Source organism: Anopheles ziemanni, chromosome 2 (genome assembly GCF_943734765.1).
Source record: "Anopheles ziemanni chromosome 2, idAnoZiCoDA_A2_x.2, whole genome shotgun sequence".
In the NCBI taxonomy this organism is placed as follows: domain Eukaryota; kingdom Metazoa; phylum Arthropoda; class Insecta; order Diptera; family Culicidae; genus Anopheles; species Anopheles ziemanni.
In genome coordinates this window covers 3240493-3262099 of record NC_080705.1, presented here as the reverse complement: position 1 = coordinate 3262099, position 21607 = coordinate 3240493, and the positions used below count along the sequence as shown (strand labels likewise).

Genomic DNA, 21607 nt, shown 5'->3' with positions numbered 1-21607 from the left:
CTTTTTTTTAAAGAAAACAAATTTCTACCATTTTCATTCATCGTATGTGGACTGCGTGGTCTCACAAGTTGCTGACGCATGATGACATGCTTTCTATTGTGGCCCAATGTAATATCTGCACGAGACAAGCGAACCTATAGGGGTCGTAAATTACCTATCGCTGTATGAGTCCTTTTCGTGGGCTTATCTTATCGGAAACAAATTCGATAACTGCAGACGTATTTGACGATATGAACGAAGAACGAAGTTGGCGTTGAACTTTTGCCATCTGATACATCGTGTACAGTCATTCGTGAACAACCTCCCGTGCCGGACTGTGTAGCTGGAGAAAATCCCAACCACTCGATGGTGGGAAGGTCTGTTTGATCAAACACGCTTTCAATGGTGCTAACAGATCGCGTTATTCGTAAAGTGCTTGTTCAACTGGCGTGATCAACGTGTTAGGACGGACGTCTCCGTCTCGCGGGGTTCGCGATATTTTCTCTCTCAACGAACACCAACAATTGCCAACTCAATCGAGATCACTCTCGTGCGGTGGACGGCACGGCGTGTTGTGCTATTGATAACAGATTTGCCGCCGGTGGTGGGCGCCAGCGAGTAGAAGGTGCGTAAGGTGGCGCCGTGAAACCGTTTAAGTCAAGCGTCAGTGTTAGTCTCACAGCGAATCCGGTCGGTTGGTGACGTGACCGTCCTGCCTCCACGCGAGGGGTAGTTTGACCTCCCACAGTGCAGACCATCCGATGACGGGAGTCGGTAGCACGGCCAACTATAAGCCGCTGCGTACGAAAGACGATGTTGCCATGGTTGCCCGCCGTTCGACCGTGCTCCGGACGGTGCTGCTGCTGGTGGTAGTGTTTTTCGTGCTGTTCTGCCTAATGGGCTACTTCTACCAGCCGGGATCGTCATCGGATCGCTCGAAGAACCACCAATATCCGACGGATGAGGCATCCTACGAAGCACTTTTGCGTCGACTAAAGTAAGTTCCAAACAGGGGTTTTCAAGATTGTTGGGAAAATTCGGAAAGGTTATGAGTAACACGCTCTTATCACAAGCTGGCGCGACGAATGGCCGTAAAACTATCCATTTTATCGCATCCGTTGCAACCCTTTCGCTACCCTTATCCGCGTGACTTTGTGATAAGAATTCATTGCCGCCGATCATTCGCCTTTACGTTGCTTGCATTCGAGCCAATCAAGGAGGCATGGACACTGATTGGAACAGCTTTAAGTGCGCCTGCATTATCTTTAATATTTGCACAAATATCAGTAGAATTTTCAGGGCAGGTATTTCGTCAATTCGGGTCTTAACCGGATGATTGAAATACCCACAATCTTGTGGAAGAAATGGTAGAAACATTAAAAACATACAGTAACAAGTAAAAATTAATTCATTGCAATCCAAGCAATCCGAATGTTGACGGTTGCATTCTATACCCTCTATGAATTAATAATTTGCGAGTTGCTGATGCAAAATACTTACAACCATAGTTTAATTTGGTTCGGACAGTGCCGTACTGAAAAAAATTGTAAATTTTTAGTATTAGACCAAGCATTTACAGCAGTGCATTCTTCCCCACATAATCGGATAAACCCAATTCTCTCCAGAATTGTTTAAGTACTTGATGAATATCGGTTTCTATATTTTTTTAACACTTTGCAACGCCATTGCGAGGAAATTTTATAAACGAAGGTGCACTGGTAGGAATTTCCACCACTGTAGGTCGGTCGAATCAATTAACATCTTGATCGTTTCTTTACGCCTTTCAGAACCATACTGAACTGCAATACTCAGAAGAATGATTTCCAGCTGGAAACGCACGGGAACTACTATGCGTTGCGTAACATTGTGGCCGCACAGCAACCGATCGAGTGCTATGAAACCATCACCTACACCACGCACGGTGACTACACGTTCCTGGACAACGTGGTACCGCTGTTGGAACGCTGGCGCGCTCCACTCAGCGTTGCCCTGTACGCGCCCGGCACCGACCTAGATCGGACGGTAGAACTAATACGCTACCTTCTGGAGTGTCACGAACGCCGGCTGCTGGTGCGTCAATATGTCAGCTTTCACCTTTACTTCGGTGTCGAACATCTACCGGAACGTCCCATCAGCCACTATCGGGAACTGTTGACGATTCCACTCGACTGCTCCAACACTACAACCCTGTGGAACGTACTCTATGACGCGGAGGTTGGAGTGGATTCGTTTCGTGTGGTAAATAATCTCACCTACCCGGTCAACGTGGGCCGCAATTTGGCACGCAGTTCGGCACTGACCCACTTCGTCCTTGCGAGTGACATCGAGCTCTACCCGAACCCGGATTTTATACCGATGTTCCTGCGTATGATCGCCCACCCGTTCTATCAGTACACTCTACACAGTCCCAGTGTTTACGTGCTGCCGGTGTTTGAGGTGGCCGAAGGGATGCCCGTCCCAGAGGATAAGGGTGAACTGCTAGATGCCTTGCAGCGCGGTGAGGCGATCAAGTTTCACGAAAAGATCTGCTCCAACTGCCACACGGTGCCGGGCTATGCGGAATGGTTGGGTGTGCTCAAGTACGACTACACGATGGACATACAGACGACCTCCAAGCGGTTGGGCGCTTATTCCCAGTGGGAACCGATCTACGTTGGCACGAAGCACGAACCGCAGTACGATGAGCGGCTCAGCTGGGAAGGCAAGGCGGATAAAATGACGCAGGTAAGTTAATGACTCTCTTTAAACCATTGTTTCCCTTTCTAATTTCCACCCATCGTCCTCAGGGATACATCATGTGCATCCTCGGATACGACTTTCACGTTCTGGATAATGGCTTTCTGGTGCATCGGCCGGGCATAAAATCAATCAAACAAGCAAACCGGCCGCCACAGCAAGCCAAACAACGGACCTTCATCCGGCGAACGATTGCCAAAGAGATCCATGCGCTATACGGCGATTTAGAAGGTTGTGCTATATAAGGACACTGATCCTGACAATCGTCTCATCGATGGGCAAACTTTGTTCTAGTCAAACAAATAACAAATCCTGAGCATGTGACCAACTATTTTTTTATTCACACGCGTTACACATTACTAAAAATAGAAGGGATAGCACGTATAGAATCGAGTATTAGTGAACTTTTAGATTAAACACATCCGCCGGAGAAGTTTGCCCTAAGCACACCCGGTCACGTTGGCAACTCCATCGCACGCGTTAATGAGTTCGTTGAACGCCTGATCCGGGCCGCAGAAGTTCAGCCTCGGCCTATCGTCCACGCACAGGAAGAACTTCCGGCAATCGTCCGGCGCACGGAAGAAGCGCACCGGCTGGACAAGTCCTTGCGCCTGCGGGGGGCATCGGAATCCGAGGAACGCCTCGGCATCGCAGTCCTCCACCAGGTCGGCCCAGTCGCACTGATAGGTGGCCGAGTTGAAGGCCAACCCGATCGGGCAATCGAGCACATACGCCGTCCCACCGGCACAGTTCTTAAACTGTCCGCAGTTGGCCCGATCGCCGACCTTGTAGTAGCCGAACTGGTGCGGGCAGTCCTCCGTCGGAATGGCCGGTTGGGTGCGCGTGCGGCTACCGCAGTCTACGTCGATCGGGTACTGGCACGGGTAGGCGAAGACCGATGCCTTGTCGTTGAACAGCAGACCGTCCGGGCAGAGTTGTCGATTCGGTTCTCCATCCTAGCAAAAAACGGCGGAAATTCGTGGCATTATTTTGTGTTGTGTTTTCCAAAGACAGCGATAAAAAGACGTACCACACACTCGATGTATGCGTCACACTGATCCGAGACGGGAAAGCGGCCATTCTTCTCCGGGCAAGATTGGCTTTGTGCTGTGAAGTAAATACAAGTGAACGGTTTTAAATAAATATTTCATTGTTAACTGAATTAAACATGATTCACTATAGGACCTATGCTTTGTGATAACGGTAAACCTGTTAATCAGAAATATTCTTGTTTAATTTTGTCGCTTTATGCGTGATTGATGACGATTGCGGTTTCCGGTTATGCTAATTATAATCATCATCATCAGTAGAGTTGATCTGATTTCAATGTCAATCGTGTGTTACTAATGTTTTCTAAACTTCGAACGGAATTTTTAATTCACCTTCCGCTAATGGAAGACACATGCATTGATCATGCAGGAATGAAGGCACCGAAATTCAACCTTGGCGGGTATTTATATGCCACCCGTGGTGACTTCTCACGTCTGCCTGTAAGAAAGAAAAAAATACCGTCGGGACGGAGGCATCTTCCTGCTCCAAGGTAAACCGGTACGATCAAACAATCCTCCCCTGCTCCAGCACGCGCCTATGCCCCTTTACTCAGGGGTGGTGTGGCATCGTGAGGCAGCGCACCTAAAGATCACATCTTTGCACATCAGACGGCTTATGCAATGCAGCATGTCGGCATCTAGTAACCTTTTTTTAAGAAAAATCTCTTTGAGCGCTGAATAATTTGCACAAACTGCACGTGCACCAACGATTCTTTTAAACCTGCAAAGTTGCACAATTGCACTCAAGAACATCTTCCACAAGCCCCTCCATTCTCCTCAACACCCGCCGAGTGATAATTCGTTGCGGTAAAAATCACTTTCGCTTTTCATTCATTTTCAACTCTCACGCACGTCCTTGACACGTTTCCGCTGGAGTCACGCTCGTATCGGACGTTTTTCTGGAGCTCAGATAGAGACTAGGGTTTACCATGCGGAGCAGGGGGCACTTCTAATAAATGGTGGAAATAATTACCATGATAGATCAGCACCGTTGTACAGAGCACGATCGCCGTCGCGATCTTCCCACTCGAGAACATGTTGATCTTCTTCGACGTCGGAGGGTTCTATTGCACGTTGGGTGTTCGTTTCTATTCGATTCTCTGTCGATCACGAGGCTTTAACAATCGGTTGCCCGCTCGTAGCTGTTCTGTTGCGTTACCGTTGGGAGATGAATTCAAACTGAATCGAACAGCATCCGCCTTTTAGTGGATGATCTTCGCTCCATCGGGCGTGCGTTTGCATGGAAATCTTTTCTTGTGGGAACCATCGGACCATGGGACGGGGGACGTTAGGAAGGGGGAGTGCCTCGTCGCGCCGTGGGTTCATCAGATATTCAGCGACATTTATTTGTCATCGTCTTATAACGTGCCGATCCTCACAGACAGGTGGGGTTGGGATTTCGGTTCCCTGCAGTGGTGGGGGGAAAACAGGTAGGTGGGTGATCAATTGCTTTTAAAACGGTGGCAGCGGGCACGTGTGTTTGTACAAACCCGACAAAGAGCGTTGTGTAGGGTCATATGCATTTTTGCGATGAAGTACACATAATCCGCCAACCAATAGAATGCAGGACCTTGACATTTTATGGAGGCAACTTTTTGATATTTTTGGGTTTTACCAACCGGTTGGGAAGTTTCTTTCGCCGAAGATGCAAATGGATGCTCGAAATGCTCGAGAAGTGATTTATGAGGAGTTGGGTTTTTTTTTATCTCCATTTGAATTATTTGCTCCCCGTTGAGTCAATAAACCGTGAGTTCTTTCAATCCCCGTATTATTAAGTTCTTGTGTAGCTGTGTTTTCTAACCAAATTTTTCCCGATAATTAATAAATATTCCGATTAACTCATTTTCTCGAAAAACGATACATTTAAAACCAATGTTATTGAGCTGCGATGTTTCAGGGTTTTCTACTGACAGTTCTGGGCGATGATTTCGTAGCGAGCCGTCAAAAACAGTGATTTGTCAACCTGCAACTTATTTCGTAAATTGTCTCCACCAAAAAATTGGTTTAATTTCGACAAAATTGCTTGTATTTAAATCATATGAGGGGTCACACGTTGAAATCGGTTCGGCAATCGAAAAGTCATTAACAAATTTACTATTTTGGGAGGTTCCTACCAAGGTTAAGTCGTATAGAGCGATTTGACAGGTAAACACAACTACGCTCCAGTAACCTTGGTCATTGCATAGCGTTAGTTTTTTGTTTACAATCTTTTTAAAGCCAAATAAACATATTGAAAATGCGTGTGGTGTGAAAATGGTAGCTCGGCGGATGATGCTACAGGAAGTTTTACAAATGCGGTACTAAACAGTTTGCAAAACAGGGTAAGGAATGACCAGTGAATGCCAGAAGGACAGTCAAAGCAGGCAGCTTTGCCGGCTTTGTCTGGGGCACGAGCAAGAATTGTTGGATATCTTCGATGTGCAGCACGCCCACACAGATTCCTTGACCGATCGAATAAACGAATTTCTCCAACTGAAGGTAAGCTAGAATAACCTAACCTTATGCTTCATGCCTTTTCTCATCGACTCTTTGCTGCGTTTTTCAGATTCTTCAGTGCGACAACCTTCCGAAATGGATATGTAAGCAATGCCTGGACAAAATAGACGATTTTACCAGCTTTAGGGAACAGTGCAAGTTGAACGAGCGCAAACTTCTGCTCGATCTGAGAGCAGGTGTTGCGGAATGCTTGCCGGAAGGCAACCATCCGGAGGATGTCGAATCGTCGGACGACGAAGAAACGGAAATGATCGTAATCGACCCGTTTCAAGATTACGAAAGTTCCAATCAAAGTCTTCCACAGCACGATGAAACGGCGTACGGCGGGGAAAATGGAACCTCCCTTCTGTCCACCGGTGCGGCACTCAACGAACAGGAACGGTTGGCAAGTGATGCGGAAGGTGATGAAGAAGATCTCAACGGTTCGCTCGCCGAAGAGGAGGAAGAGGATGATGATGAGGAGGACAACAAATGTGATACATTCCCGAAGGACGCAACAAATGGCTTACCGCACGGAGGCGGCAGTACGAATTCGACCCCGCAGAAGACCGTCGTTTATACGTGCAAATACTGTGACGTGGCGTTTGCGGATTCTTCCGCCTGTCAGCTGCACGAGATGCAGGACCACGATCTGCTGGCACCGTTTGCCTGTCAGTACTGTGCCTACAAGACCGCCATACGTCTGTCGCTGATTTCACACATCCGCGAAATGCACCAGAACCCACGGCCGTACATCTGCGTCATATGCAATAAGGGATTCCCGCGGCGGTCCGATCTGAAAAAGCACACATTCGTGCACACCGGCGTCCGTCCGTTCGCTTGCGATCAGTGTGGGAAGAGCTTTTCGCGCAATACGAATCTCACCAAGCATATGCGCATCCATTCGGGGTTGAAACCGCACGGGTGTGAACTTTGTCCCCGATCGTTTGCAAACCGAGCGGACCTGGTGCGCCACCAGAAGACCCATTCCGGGCACGGTAGCCAGTTTTCGTGCGCCCGGTGCGGAAATATCTACGCCCGGAAGGACAAGCTCTACAGCCACCAGCAGCTATGCTTTAGCCAAATGTTAGCTGGCCACGATGCGCCGACGGTCGATGGTCTTCTGTCAGCTGGAGGCAGTATGTTGCAATCGAACAACTCGGACTTCCCGATGGCTCCGTTCTCACTTCATTTCGGCTCACAAATCCCCTTCGAGCAGATGCTGATGGAAAATCCCGTCCCATCGGAGCTCCTTAGTGATCCAGTGATGGCGAATTTCCCGAGTATCTCTCAACCGCCCACTCTACCACCAGCACCTCCACCACCACCACCGCTGATCACCTCTCCTTCGCCACCGTCCAGCAAAATTTTCAACTGCACCGAATGCCCGAAACGGTTCCTCAGCGAAACGAGTCTCCGCGTGCATCAGACGACCCATTCGGCGGAGGACACAGGGCGGGCGTACGAGTGCCCCCATTGCCAGAGTCAGTTCCTCAACAAACGCGAATTCGAGCGCCATCTCATGACCCACGCGGACGTCAAACCATTCGGCTGTACATCGTGCAATAAGAAGTTTTCACGCAAGGACAAACTGCACCGCCACGAGCGGGTTCACCAGCGCGAGCGGCAATCCTTCGAGTGTCCCACCTGTGCGGCCAAATTCCAACGCAAAGGCGCCCTGGCCTCGCATCTGAAGATTCACTGTACGGGTGCTTTCGTGCCCGGTGGTTTTTTCACACCGTCGACCCCGGTGGCCACGACCACGGCGGCGGCACCATTTCCATTCAATGTGGTCCGTGAGCAGCAGCAGCAGTTCGGCCAGCTGCCGCCGGAACATTCCATGCTGTATATGTTCGGTAATGATGTGGCGGCCCCCGATTCCAGTCGAATGTGACCACCGTTGGAGGAGCGTTAAGATGCAAACTGGAAATATCTTCTTTTAGTGTCATAGTTTTCGTCATAGGAGGAATTAAGTTATTCGTATCTTTTAGATTTAAAACAGAATAGCATTAGTTCGAAATTCGAAAAGTTCTTGGAAATATCAGAATTCTCTCTAGTTCTTCGTCGTACCGTGGCTGTAAGGGGTATGTAAGTGGGACGATTTTAAAACTGATCAATGCTTGTCATGAACTATCGAATAAGAAGCAGTCTTCGTAATGATCTAATATTATTAGGCTAATTGATTATTGTAAAAACGTCTATTTACACCAAAAGTGTTTCAAATACAGTCTTAACACAACCACAAGAAAGATTGCAAATATTGCGACCCGGCATCGGTCTATTTGGACACACCTTCGAAACACTGACTGAATTGTTCGATAATGATAGAAAAGAGAGAAAGAGTCCGCCCAATAACCTTATCAGGACCAGCGATGGTGGTGGTCCAATGTCGGTGTGCGTCCGTGGTTATCAACCCCAGCGATCGAGTACGATTTCGGGTGTCAAAAGTTCCGCGCAGGGGAAGGGACTAACTCTAACTAACTCAACGAGCAGGGAGCAATAATAGAATCTAGACGGGGGATTTCAGTCGGTACGGGTACTCCAACGGGACAACGTTTCATATCACAGTGTCGAAAATGGTCGAGTGTTTCATGTGCAGCGTAGGTGAGGCTTACGGCGGACGCGTGGAATAGTATTTCTCTTGATTAATTGGAACCACTTTTCCCGTTTCAGCATGGGTCATTAAATGGTACCTCTACGCGTGTGCGGCCTGTTTCGGTATCTTCGTGTTGCTGACCATCTTCTCCAAGCTTGGCCAGCGGGGAAACAAATTCAAGTACTACAGCAAGTATGGCATGATCTACTTTGCCACCCAATCCTTCACGACACTCTTCGCGCCGTTTTCCCTACTGCGGCCACGTAACATCGACAATAGCCGGTAGGTAAACGCGCCAATCGAAGCAGGCTCCATTTTCTAATGGTCAGGTGAACTATTTGCAGAATCATCACCATGGTGATTGCACGCTGTTCGAAGATTCTCGGCATCACGTGGGAGCTGCGCAATGCACAGGTTCTTCGCCAGGCGAAAGGCGCCATCGTTCTCGCGAACCATCAATCGTCGATGGATATATTAGGTGGGTTTGAGGAATTGCATCGGCATTGAACGGAGTCCAGGTTACATCGGGCTGGCCTTTATCGTGGTATTTCCTTCCGATAGGGAAGTTTATCAGCATCATTCGCTCCGAATGGACTGACCACTTTTTCGATAACGCGACTGACGAGCGGCTGATTGAACTTTGGATAGTGGTTGCCCTATGCCTGTAATCTCCATTTCGGATTTTTTGTTTCTTTTTTATTGATCGAAATAAGCGTTACCTCGGGCTTGATTATTGCTCATCCATTTTTCCTTGCAGGTATGATGATCCTCTGGGACCTTCTCCGAAATGTGGTACCCATTGCCAAGCTGGAGCTGCTCTTCCTCTTCCCCTTCGGACCATCCGCTTGGCTTGCCGGCGTTCAGTTCATCAATCGCAAGAACCGTCCCTCAGCCATGAAGACGTTTGATCGCTGCAAGCGTATGATGACGGAGGATGGAGCCAAGATGTACATCTACCCCGAGGGCACCCGGTATCCCGAGCGGGGCATGCTCCCATTCAAGAAGGGTGCCTTCCATACGGCCATCGAGGCGCAGGTACCGATCATCCCGGTCGTTTTCACGCACATGTACTTTATCCAGTCGAAGAAGCACATCTTCGACGACGGGCACGTGATTGTCGATGCGCTCGAGCCGATACCGACCAAGGGGCTGACGAAGAACGACCTGGACCAGTTGATCGAACGGACAAGGAATGCTATGCTGGCGCGCTACGAAGAGCTCAACCGGGAGGTCGACGCAGGGCTGAAGGATCCCCGGTGGGTTGCGGTCGATCGACCGAGGGTTAAGGTGTACGAAGGTAAGAAGACGAACTGAACATTATGTAAGTCGTGCGGCTCTCCTCACTGCTGCTCAATATTCATAAGGGAAATTAAAGCATATCCGAACCACTAACACAAATTGGAATCGAATGTTTTTTTATGGATTATGTCTTTGTGGGTCTTTTCTTGGGGGTCAAAAGGTAGATACATATCACTCATTCTAATTTTTAGATTCGTTAAATTACATAGAGAACTACTAACTCTGACCGGTCATTGCCTATTTTTTTGTCGCGTGCGTCTTAAATTGTTTCGTGCTCGACGACAGACAATTGAACAAAATCATAAGCATCCGCGACGCGGCGAGTAATGCGCTTGGGGCGCGTCTCCACATGATCGTTTCACTTCACGCGCTTATTTTGCAAAGTGGCCCTCGCTGCTCTTGGCGCAATATTTGCATATCATGGGGCAAACGGCGGTTTGCGTGGTGTGGTATGTTTGCTTTTCGTTCCGTCTATGTGCATGTTTAGCGGTCGGTCGTTCGTGCGTTTTGTATTTTGTTTATAAATGAAATTAATTCTCAACATCGATTTTAGAAGTTTTTTTTCCTTTGGTCCAACGAATCCACGAAACCCATTTAACGGCGCGTTCGGTGCGGCCACTTCAAGAGTCGCTTGACGCAATAGACGATGATGGGGCAGTAAGTGAAAGGGGATAATGACCATCTCATGATCGTGTGGGGTTTCATTGGATCACTTTTTCCATCGAAGGTTCCTTCGGTTCGACCTCGAGGTCCGAGATATATCTCGGTATATTGGTATATACCAATGCTTGGACATAATCGTTACAATCGTCGAAACTGTAATGAACTGCTACGTAATGTTGGCCAGGCAATGCAGTTAATCGTTCGTTGGTAAGATATATTTACCTACATTCAAACCTACAATAGTTACGGTTAATCTAAGGAATATTCTTCAGGTCAGCGTTCGGCAGAGTGCGGCTCTTCATCTGCTAAAATGTTTCCTGTAATATAAACCATTTGCCCGAGTGCATTTTAGAATAACATCAGTCAATTTGAATACACAAAATGTATTTAAAGATAACACGTTTTCCGGTGGAAGAACTCTTCGTCTACAAACTGCTCAAATTTCGCAATTGTCTATTCGAGCGGTGAGTATTGAGTCGGTAAACCCCTGGTCATAGCTTTGCGCAACCGCATGCGGTTGCGTTTTTTTTTCCCATGGGAGAGATAGGAGCTGTCATGGGCTGTCACCGCAGACGCAAGAACTTGCGGTTTCTGACTCTTGCGTTTTTATATGTCAACAGTAAATATTGTGCCTAGTAGACTTTAATGACAGTTCCAGTTCGGTAGTGCATCAGAGCGGATGTTAGCAGTGCATAAGTTTCCTGAAGTAGTTAGCGAAAAAGTAAGGTTACGGCACGACCGCGTGGTGACGCCGAGCTGGAGCTCAGGTCAGAAAAATCCTAGCTGCCGCACATCTCGTGCTGTTTGAGTCAATCAAGCGGACCACGAGTTCTTGTGTCCTGACAACGGAAGGAATTATCCCTCCCGTGACCGGCGGGTGGACATATGGGTATTATAGCCGGTCCTAAAGGACGAGCCCCTTCATAGGAGTTCGGACAGAGTCGGTACGCCTCTGATTACGAGTAAGGGAACAAACGTTCGACTTAGCGTAGGAGGATATACCCCGACTCGCATAGCGAAAGAAGAAGAAAGAAGAAGAAGACTTTAATGAGATTGTATGCTCATATAAGTGGTATATTCAAACATTAAAGTATTATTTTTGGCAAAAAGCTGTGCTCGTTTGACAGATCAAAAACGCAACCGCATGCGGTTGCGGAAAGCTGTGACCACAGGTTAATATAAACACAAGTACTTGCGCAGAACGATAGAAGCCGAAGTTCCGACGAACACAATTGTTCAGTTGTGTTCGGTACGCCGTCGAAGAAGGAGTTGCCTAGGGGAGGTTGATCCCGCTTCACGTTCTCGTCGCGGTTTGCGCGTGCTGCTGCTTTTGTTTCGCCGGGTTTCACGACTCCCTTTCCCAAGTGGCGTCGTTGTCCCCGCAAATAAAATCGTTTCCGCGTGAAGCCCTCTACCGTTGCTGGTGCTGGTGTCGCCTACGTACGTGTGTCTCGCTGCGAATTCTGTCCGTTTCTCGCGCTTTACCCTTCAGCGTTCAATATTCTCGCGCGTCGCGTTCTGTGCCACCGTTTCCTATTTTATCGCTAACAAAATTTATTCCAAGCGTTGCCAGCCGCAAGTACGGCACACACATACACGGGCCGCGCCCCCCTTCATCTTCTCGGGAGTGCGTTGCGTACGAAAAATGTGGTTTGTGGCGTGAAAAAAGTGTGGATTGGTTTTTTTGTTAACCCTTGTGCGTATTGTTCGGTGATTTATGCGATGCTGAATACCTTCCGCATCGCGGGACTTTAATTTCTTATATCCATACGAAGACAGCCTGGGGTTGGTAGTTCTTTCTGATTAGGAAAGTTTGTGCAAAACCGTGAAACCCCGGGGAAATCTTTTTGGTTGTGAAAAATCGATCGAAATACAACCGAGCACAATTTGACAGCAATTCATTGAATGAAACAAGCAGGCGCCGGTGTTGCCATGAAAAAGTAATTGCCAAATGTCTGACGGAAGGGAAGAAGGGAGGAAACAATAACAAAACACAAAACCAAAACAAAGGGCGCGAAACGCGTGAAGGCAACACATCAGACGCACGTTGCGGTAGTTGGAATTGGTTTTGGAGTAATTATATCGAACAGGTCCAGCAGTGTATAGTGCCACCGTAAGTAATTGATACTCCCTTTGCCGGAAGTGAAGTAAAAATCACCGTTTGACGAGCGGAACTACCAATCAGCGGCACTTGAAGACCAGTGCATATCGCAAGGTGCAGTTGCAGCGTGTTTGCAGTAACGAAGCGAACCACATTCAGGTCACCCAAAAGATACCTGAAGCAGAACAAAGCTCTTTTCTCTCGTCGTGAGATATTGGTGCATTTTGATGAGAGGGAGTTTGTGAACGGCTAGAAAAGTAACGGAGACTCGGTGCTACGGATGCATAAATTTTCGCGATAACGAGACTTATTGGACGCGCCAGTGCAGACAACCGGGACCTTGGAGCGCTCCTCATTATAACAATCACAAAACTCTCAAGTCCGTGCCGGCCGCGCAACCGACGAAGCAACGATGGCGACGCTTGTGGACGGAATAATTATATCATTGATGGTAAACGATTTGAATTAACAATTCATGATATGAATGTAAAAGGATGGGTAGCAACCGATTTGGGTGGGGAAATCTTTTGGGAAGATGAGAAGACCTTTTTCGAAGTTCTAGGTTAAAGTAGGAATAGAAACATCTGGCCATATCTTAAATTTTTCATATGGCCATATCTTAAACACCATATGTTAAATTTTTATATTCTGTCACCCAAAATTGGAAATATCAAAGCATGAAATTTTGTTAATTGTATCAATTTCATCTGCATTAAATTTATTCCATCTAAACAAAGAAAAAATATCTTTCGTAACCAGCAATCACTGAACCCAAGTCGACCGACAAACGTTTATTATTTAGCATAGTGTTAGCTTCAAATTGGTCTTATTTGGTCATTAGAAACGATTCAACCATTGATTTCTGGTGTAACCATCAAAGCGTGAAATGTTAAGTTGTGGAAAAAACCTGATGGATTAATGGATCACTTTAGTTTTAATTTTAGTTTCCGCTTCGTTCATAGTTGGGCAACTGCTACGCACTGAAAAACATGCTCACTTGGATGGGCTGAGAAAAAAACTTTGTCACTACCAAATGGCATAGGGTCTGGTGGGAAATGAGATGGTCGTCTAAAAACAACCTCCTTGTACAGAAGACTGCACAAGATATAATTAGAACGGGCAACGGCCGGCATTTTGTAAATAGCGAGCGAAACGACACAACCAACCGACCGACCTGTGCGATGTCAACAGCCGACCTGTCGAATCGATGTCATCCCTCGTAAGAAAGAAAGTCAGCAACGGAGATTGAGGGGCAGCAAGGACGGGGGGAGGGATGACTGTTGGTTGTCTCAGGCGTCCGAGTGGAACGATACGCTTTCCTTGCACATGCCATCCACTATCACTTGAACTACGGCGTCGGAATGTGCCGGAAATGTTGTTCCCATTCCTGTCCCGATCCTATTTACTACCTTCAAGGAGGGAACCTTGACTAATGTGGTCCATATTTTCCGGAAGCGTTGCACCGAATGGAACATCATCCGGGTACAAAAATAGCTACGATGGGAAAACTGTCGCCCGCACAAAACCCTCACGGATTAATCGGAAAACGAGACACTTTTACGGCCCTCCCCGATTTATTGATTTTTAGCAGCAGGCAATAGAGCGAAGTTGGCCATGCGATTATCCTTCGTATCCTTCAGCTCGTCACATACTGACACCCCCCGGGGTAGGCAAATAAGAGCGTATGAGAACATCCATTAGGTACCTTTTTACATGCCTCTAGGCAATAAAGTGTTTCTTTGTTTCAAGCAGGAAATAAAACGCGGCCATTATGCCGCTCGTATGAATATTCCAATGCGATTGGTGATACATATTATATGCGTTGTCTCCGTACGATTTATGCCATAGTAAAACCAAGGAACTCCAGGAAAATGACATCAAGTAAATCAATAGTGAGAGCGAAACAGTATGTGAACGGTACTCGCAAATCTTGCCTATGGTTTAGAAGATATCCTTTAGCACGATAAAACAGGAGTAAGAAACGTTGACCATCTGAAAATTCAAAATGAAACATGAGTAGCATAAAATCTTTCAAGCACCTTCCTCTTACCTTTTGAAAGCGTTCCATGTCTATGAAGCAAAACTTTCCCGCCATTAAACCGACCGGCTTTTGGGCACACTGCAGGATCAACTGCAGTCGCCTACGAAGATCGGCGTCCATCTCTTCCCAGCCGCAAGCATAGACTGCTTTGATCAGCTCATTTCCCTGCGTTGATAGGCGCGTTCCAATGTGGCACATCGCGTATGTTTCCACCGTGATGACGGAAAAGAGTATGCCAAGATTGACGAATTTCAAATTTAGTTCGTCCTGAGGAAAAGTGGGTTGAATTGGGTCATCCAAAAAGGGCAGTTTGTTTATAGGATGTCACTTACGGCAACGACGAAATAGAGCATCATCGAACACCAGATGAGAATGCAGAAGGATAGCTGTATCAGTATCATCGGTTGGAAGGTAACAACCAGCAGATGGATGCACCGCAGAGCGCTTCGATGGATATATACGATTTCACGCAGCTCGTCCTTCAGCGCCTCCTTCGGTAAGCTTGGCAGATGATCCAGCTTCATCGAAACCAGATGCAACATGGCTTCGCAGTAGCTTGCAGAGGCGAACGTCATCAGTACCTTCGTGTGCTGCGTGATGGCGGTAACAATCATCACCGGCAGCACAAGGCTCGTGAAGATGGTATAGTGAAAAATATTGGTACGTGGATCTAACCCATAAAACCCTTGCTCCATGTGGAGACTAAACTCAGCGCTCATCAATGACTCCGAGCTGGCGTTGTTTGTTTCATCAAGCGGAAAGGATTTTCTAACGTAAACCCACGCAGAGTTGAGAACTGGTGCGACCATGAAGAACACGACCGGAGACATAACGGTTAAGCAGTAGATGTTTGCGTACCGATGGACTTGATGGTTGAAACTGATCAGATACTGCTTGACAGAATGCAACGTTTGATCTTGGAACACTGCGTCGATAAAAAAAAGTTGGTTCGAATAACATTCCAGTGTGGTTACTTCGCACAAAGGACTTACCATGTTTCGTCAAGGATCGCAATTCTTGAATCAACTGTTTGAACGATCCATGCTGCAACCAGAACAGCATCGCACCGCAGTTGACGTTGCTGATGAAGATGAGTTCTGCGATGCCACAGACGCACGTCGGGATGTCAGGGTAGCTGAACAGAAGTTTTGGAATGACCACCGTAAAGCAGTAGGATACGAAAAGAATCAGAAAACGCTTCCGTTTCGGTCCGTCCCAGAGACCGATCTGTTCCTGGATGGAAAGGATCAGTGGCAGCACGGCCCGATCATCCTGGAGTCGTCCGAAAAGCAGCATTTCGCTTGAGCGAATGTTCTTTCTGTGTTTCTGGTCTCGATTCAAACTAATAATCTCATTCATGAAATTGATTTAGTTTTTATACCCCCCGGATAGTCCAATTACCTTTTAATTCCAATAATCTCGAAGATCGCCATTGGAGACTCCCTAATTTAAAGTGGTAGGTCTTATACTTTTTTGCGTACCCTGATGTACCGTGAGAAATGGTCCAAAGGGGCATGACCTTCAATCAATAATTTCAATTATCGTTGACCATTAAATTAATGGTACATTTTATGTGACGGCAATGGGTGGTATAACTACAATTTTCGCAACCGATGGGATCTTACATCTGTTGGAAGTGGTTTTAAAGTATACATATACATATATTTTATTCATTTCGCCATATATCTTCCAGCAAAATGAAGAACGAATAGGACATGTTTAACATCAATAGGCTAATCTTGGACGAATATGCTTACCGTACTAAACTGTTATATGTCGACGTACCAACGCTCGTTGATGAAAGTCCCAAATTTATGTCAATACCGCAATCCGTTTCTCGCTTTTCGGCTGATTGTTCAGGTGTTTCATCTTCAAGACCACCACTGTCTGTAGTGTCGGCTGGCAGTAGTTGATCGCTTTGAAAACGGCCAGCATCCTAATGGTGCCGGTGTAAGCACATACGTACATGAGTGGTAGCATAAAGATGGTGAATTTGATGTAAATCGATAGAATAGCGTATAATGCAACTGAACAGAGTATACTTGTGGGATCGGGCGTTCGCTGAAATTAGCTTTCCCTTCATCCATTATGGTTGGTAGTCTCCTTGAACTGCATGAAATTTGAATTTACCTAAAACACGTTCTCTAATTCATTACCTTCAGGATATGAATACCTATCGAGTAGAACATTTGTGGTACGTTGGCAAGAAGTCGGAAACGATCGGCCAGTAGGTGGAGCATCATCGGCATGCCGACAAACACATTTGTTTCGAGGGCCAGCTCGCAGTAACCACGAATTATGGCATCTGGCGAACGATACTAAAAACACATTTTCGGCACCACAATCCCGACGCAGCACGTTGTACGCCATCACAAGCACATACTTGTAGCGATATCTTCGCCTCTCCCCAAACGCCAATGACTCGCAGCAAACGTAGAACCAGAGGCTCCAACTACAGCCCCGATTGTCTCCATCGTAATGGAGTTGTTGTGTCACGCATCTTGTTCCGAAAAAAGTGCCCAGAAGTATCAAGATGAGAATATGTCTATATCGCTGTAGGTTCAACTTTACTCATTTCATAAGTCTGCATGACTGACTGCGTTAAGTACCATTTCTTTGATCGTTTGACCCTTTGTGGTCGTTTTGGAGTTGTCGTCAACCATGCAAATATATTGATGAGTGTGTTTATAGTATTAATTGGACTTTTATAGACTCCCGCTGTAGACAGCAAACAAGTGCTAGAATCTGTGCCTTTTAGCTTTACAATGAATTAAATGTATTTATGATCGATATGCAAGAAATTTTCTTGCAAATCTTGTTATCCAAAAGACGATTAAAATTAGCTTACAAAGTATCGAAGGTGGAATTCGGGTCACCTGCTTGCCTAGCGATCGATAATAAATGGACATTATCATCATTCCGCTAATCCCGTTTCATGATATTCGGGGGTGCATTAAGTTGGATTACTGTAGAGACCTTCCATCAGATTCGGAGGCGAAGGAGTGGAAGAAGAGTTAAGACAATAATTTACGCTACTCATTAACACCGCGGGGTCGGCCTTGATGGTCGTTATCATTGGTGCCGGTTCAAGCGGCCTGTGACGTGGTAGTAGAGTACAGAGATTTCATACCGAACTCATTTCCTCTGGAGAGTGCGGGGTTCTTATCGTCTCGAAGAAGGAGGAGGGTCAAGCGTTTTTATCAGTAACCCGGGTTGTGGCTTCTCGGTTGAGTAGAAATGAAAGATACTTGCAAATGCTACACCCGGTCGCATCGCGCGTCAGCAGGTCAATTGGGAGGGCTTGAAGCATAAGATTACTAGAAATTCCCCCTTGCTGCAAGGTTGAAGTCCATCAAACGTACGTTGGTTGGTCACCTTCCTTGATTCATCCACTATCTCTCAGTCACAGTTTCAGTTCTTCACGGACATTTGTTACTTTTGAATCGCGTCTGAATGCTCATTACATTTGATGGTCTTTTTGCACTTTCGTTTCAGAATGTCTTCCTCAACAGCATCACACTGCAGGTGGCGGTGGCCCTCGTCGTCGGGAGTCTACTGTCCAGCAGATTCAAGTACCACGCCAAAATGTTTGTCATCGTCCTGATGTCGTTTTTAGTGCTGGTCGTCCCAATCCCGCTGTTCCTCTTCAAACCGCGCTGGCCTTTAAACGCACTGTAAGATGGCATACCGTGTCCTGCCGTATTTACTCATGGTCTTTCTTCTCCCCCCGCACTTTTCTCTTTCCGATTTCTCCGTTCCCGCAAAGATCTATGACCGTTTATCTTGTGATGTGTGTTGTGTGCGCTTCTTTCCAGCGTTCCGGGGATTGTCGCGTGTACGATTATCAAACTGTTCGGCGTCGAGTATGAGATTCGCGGGCAGGAGCACATAAACGTACGAAACGGCGGCGTGGTGCTGCTCAATCACCAAAGTGCAATCGATATAGTGAGTAAGTATACGCGCGCTTCTTTAACTAGGGAGGATAATTTAAGTATTGCCTCCAAAATTAGATGCAAAGCTAACCGTTTCCCCCCCCCTTTTCTTGCTTTTGTAGTGCTGTCACGGTTGCTGCGAGAGTTCCGTAACATAGTGCCCGTGGTGAAGAAGGAACTGTTCTACGTGCTCCCGTTCGGAATTGCCTCCTATCTCGTGGGGGTTGTCTTTATCGATCGGAAAAACACCGCCTCGGCGAAGGATGTGATGAAGCGGGAAGCGGTGGCGATTACGAAAGACCACGTAAGAAAGAAAAACCGCTGCAATCAAATCAATGATAAATGAACCAGCGGAACCAGATTAACTCGCAACTTTTTTTTCTCTATGTTTTTGCCAACGTTACCTATTGCAGCTGAAACTGGCCATTTTCCCGGAGGGCACGCGGCACGACAACGACACGCTGCTCCCGTTCAAGAAGGGCTCCTTCCACGTGGCCGTCGACTCGCAGTCCATCATTCAGCCGGTGGTGGTATCGAAGTACCACTTTTTGGACCACAAACGGAAACGGTTCGGCCGGGGTCGGGTCATAATCAACATCCTACCGGAGATCCCGACCAAGGGCATGACGAAGGCGGACGTGAACGAGCTGACCGACCGGTGCCAGAAGCTGATGCAGGCGGAATTCGATAAGCTCAGTGCGGAAGCGAAACAGTACTGCCATAATTGAGCAACGGAACCAAAAACAAACAAAACATACACAAACCATTAGAGAGACAAGCAATAGTGTAGCAATGTTGCGGGGACCAGAGGCAAACGCAGTAGAGGTTGGCAGAGCGCATAAACCACACCACACCGGCACGTTCAAAACGCCAGACGAAACGCCGCAAACGAGAGAAGGGGGGAAGGGAGAGAGGACGAATAGACAATCTGTGATCAATTGGTGACCATACAAACTATGCGGATCGCAGACACACCACACACGGTGGAAGGTGGTAGCAAATTGTCCGGGGATGCGTGCGTGGTCACTTTCCTTTCGTCAATGTCAATCTGCACACGGGAAGAAAAGATAGTCGATAGAACGAATAACATTTAAAAGACGCCTCTTTAAGAGTAAGGATATGCCGGTAATGGCATAGATACACTTTTACTACCGAACAAGCTTGTACCCAGTACCTGAGTACTTTCCTGGTACGATCAATCCGTTTTCAATCGATTAACATTTCAAAAAGTAATAACGAACATTATTGCGCGGGGCAAACACAGGGAACCAGTGAATGGGAAATTAATATTCTTTCGATGGACATCGGCATATCGTCCAGCCCCAGCTCTGTTCGAGAGTGTTGAACAAACCAAATGACAAGCATTACAAACCCTTGGGGTGGTTAGAAAGTAGTAGTCAGTAGGTACTAGCGAGACACACTCATTCTGTTGTTTGTGTGAAAAAGTTAAACAATCAAAACAAAACAAAACGAGAAAAAAAATCGTAGGTCAAGGACATGGTAACATTAAAAACATTTTCCCTAGGAAAGAAAACAGAAAGTGAAAACTGAAAGTAGTAAATGTACGCGTGCGCGTGAGCACTATGGTTAGTTATACAATTGGTTTCGACTATGTTTTTGAAAAGATATGGTACTAGGAAATCATATTAAGTAAAACTTTACCCCCTAGTGTAAACGTAGCAGGAACTGTACACACGCAAACACACCGGTTTAGTCGGTCATCGGAAAACCGGAAGGGATGTGCTATATATACATATAGAGCTACATGCATTGACTGGTCAAAATAAACTGATGGCTAATTTTAGGACTCATTCTTTTGTTTTCTTGGCGGACGGGGGGAGGGCTTAAATGTGAAATCAAACCCTTTAATCGGTCTGTTGCGTGTTTGATACCGACACTAGCCTGATGGAAAATATGCAAATGACAAACGACACACCTGGCTGGTAAGGGGTGGGTTTTGACCTCATTACCATACCGCGGGAACGGTTTAGCTTTAGCTAACGTGACCTTTATACCAGGTTTCATCCAACATCCGTTCGAAGGAGGGAAAGGAAGTGCACCGGAAACCTTTTTTCCCAGGATATCCGGAGAGAAGAATGTAACCGTATTTCATTGGTAACGATTGTGGCATCATACAACAGTTGGATTATGTGTGAAATACGACCTGTTTTAGGGTTTTGTTGACTTTTTGTAGAATGATACTAAAGTTTTAGTAAATTAGAATGCCTGACAAAAGCTCTCACCGCTAGAGCCATAAAGCTTAGCAAAAGCCCTAATCGCGTCGCTTTAGAGCTTTATCCGTCGTTCGAGCTTATGACGAAGCTCCACTTTTATTTTTCGCATTCGAAAATGGAGCTAATTATTCGGTACTATTTTTGTTGAAACAACATATTTTCTAATTTATTTGTATCTATAGAATTGTAAATTTTATATTTTTTTCTAACTGTTTATTTAGTCCCTTCATCTACAACACCTCGTAGCGGTGCGAGATTGTGATAAAATTCTGCGCGCGCATCCATCCTCCCCTTCCTCCATAAACCCCTCATTTACCCACACGTGTGTGTTGGTGAGCGGGGAGCACACGTGCAACGAAAAAGCTTGAACAAGCGCTGTTTATTTCCGTTCTACATCTCGGACCGGACGGTCGGGCGTAGTTCTGTAAAGGCGCGCTCCTTGTGTTCGGGGGGACCCCGCCGTTTGTCCGGACGAATAGTTTCTATTTCCGTTCCGGTGGCG

General features: G+C 46.7%; 5 protein-coding genes across 5 annotated transcripts; 4 read left to right on the top strand and 1 right to left on the bottom strand.

Moving 5' to 3' along the window:
• The first annotated feature begins 740 nt into the window (after window positions 1–740).
• On the top strand, window positions 741–2960 carry LOC131281662 (beta-1,4-glucuronyltransferase 1-like). Its single transcript, XM_058311009.1, has 3 exons — window positions 741–976; window positions 1767–2703; window positions 2766–2960. The coding sequence occupies exons 1-3, from the start codon at window positions 741–743 to the stop codon at window positions 2958–2960; spliced, it is 1368 nt and encodes a 455-aa protein (XP_058166992.1).
• Window positions 2961–3155: 195 nt separating this feature from the next.
• LOC131281244 (protein obstructor-E) lies at window positions 3156–4801 on the bottom strand. Its single transcript, XM_058310515.1, has 3 exons — window positions 4738–4801; window positions 3746–3822; window positions 3156–3671 (listed from the first exon to the last, which is right to left on the bottom strand). The coding sequence occupies exons 1-3, from the start codon at window positions 4799–4801 to the stop codon at window positions 3156–3158; spliced, it is 657 nt and encodes a 218-aa protein (XP_058166498.1).
• Window positions 4802–6031: 1230 nt separating this feature from the next.
• LOC131293834 (zinc finger protein 467-like) lies at window positions 6032–8476 on the top strand. Its single transcript, XM_058321891.1, has 2 exons — window positions 6032–6242; window positions 6310–8476. Exons 1-2 carry the CDS (start codon window positions 6093–6095, stop codon window positions 8131–8133), a joined length of 1974 nt encoding a protein of 657 aa, XP_058177874.1. The 5' UTR covers window positions 6032–6092; the 3' UTR covers window positions 8134–8476.
• Window positions 8477–8815: 339 nt separating this feature from the next.
• Window positions 8816–10149, top strand: LOC131282016 (1-acyl-sn-glycerol-3-phosphate acyltransferase alpha-like). Its single transcript, XM_058311399.1, has 4 exons — window positions 8816–8843; window positions 8913–9117; window positions 9180–9313; window positions 9593–10149. The coding sequence occupies exons 1-4, from the start codon at window positions 8816–8818 to the stop codon at window positions 10147–10149; spliced, it is 924 nt and encodes a 307-aa protein (XP_058167382.1).
• A 3122-nt stretch (window positions 10150–13271) lies between these two features.
• Window positions 13272–19943, top strand: LOC131286389 (1-acyl-sn-glycerol-3-phosphate acyltransferase alpha-like). Its single transcript, XM_058315373.1, has 5 exons — window positions 13272–13349; window positions 18435–18613; window positions 18755–18888; window positions 18994–19175; window positions 19285–19943. The coding sequence occupies exons 1-5, from the start codon at window positions 13311–13313 to the stop codon at window positions 19597–19599; spliced, it is 849 nt and encodes a 282-aa protein (XP_058171356.1). The 5' UTR covers window positions 13272–13310; the 3' UTR covers window positions 19600–19943.
• The last annotated feature ends 1664 nt before the right edge of the window (window positions 19944–21607 follow it).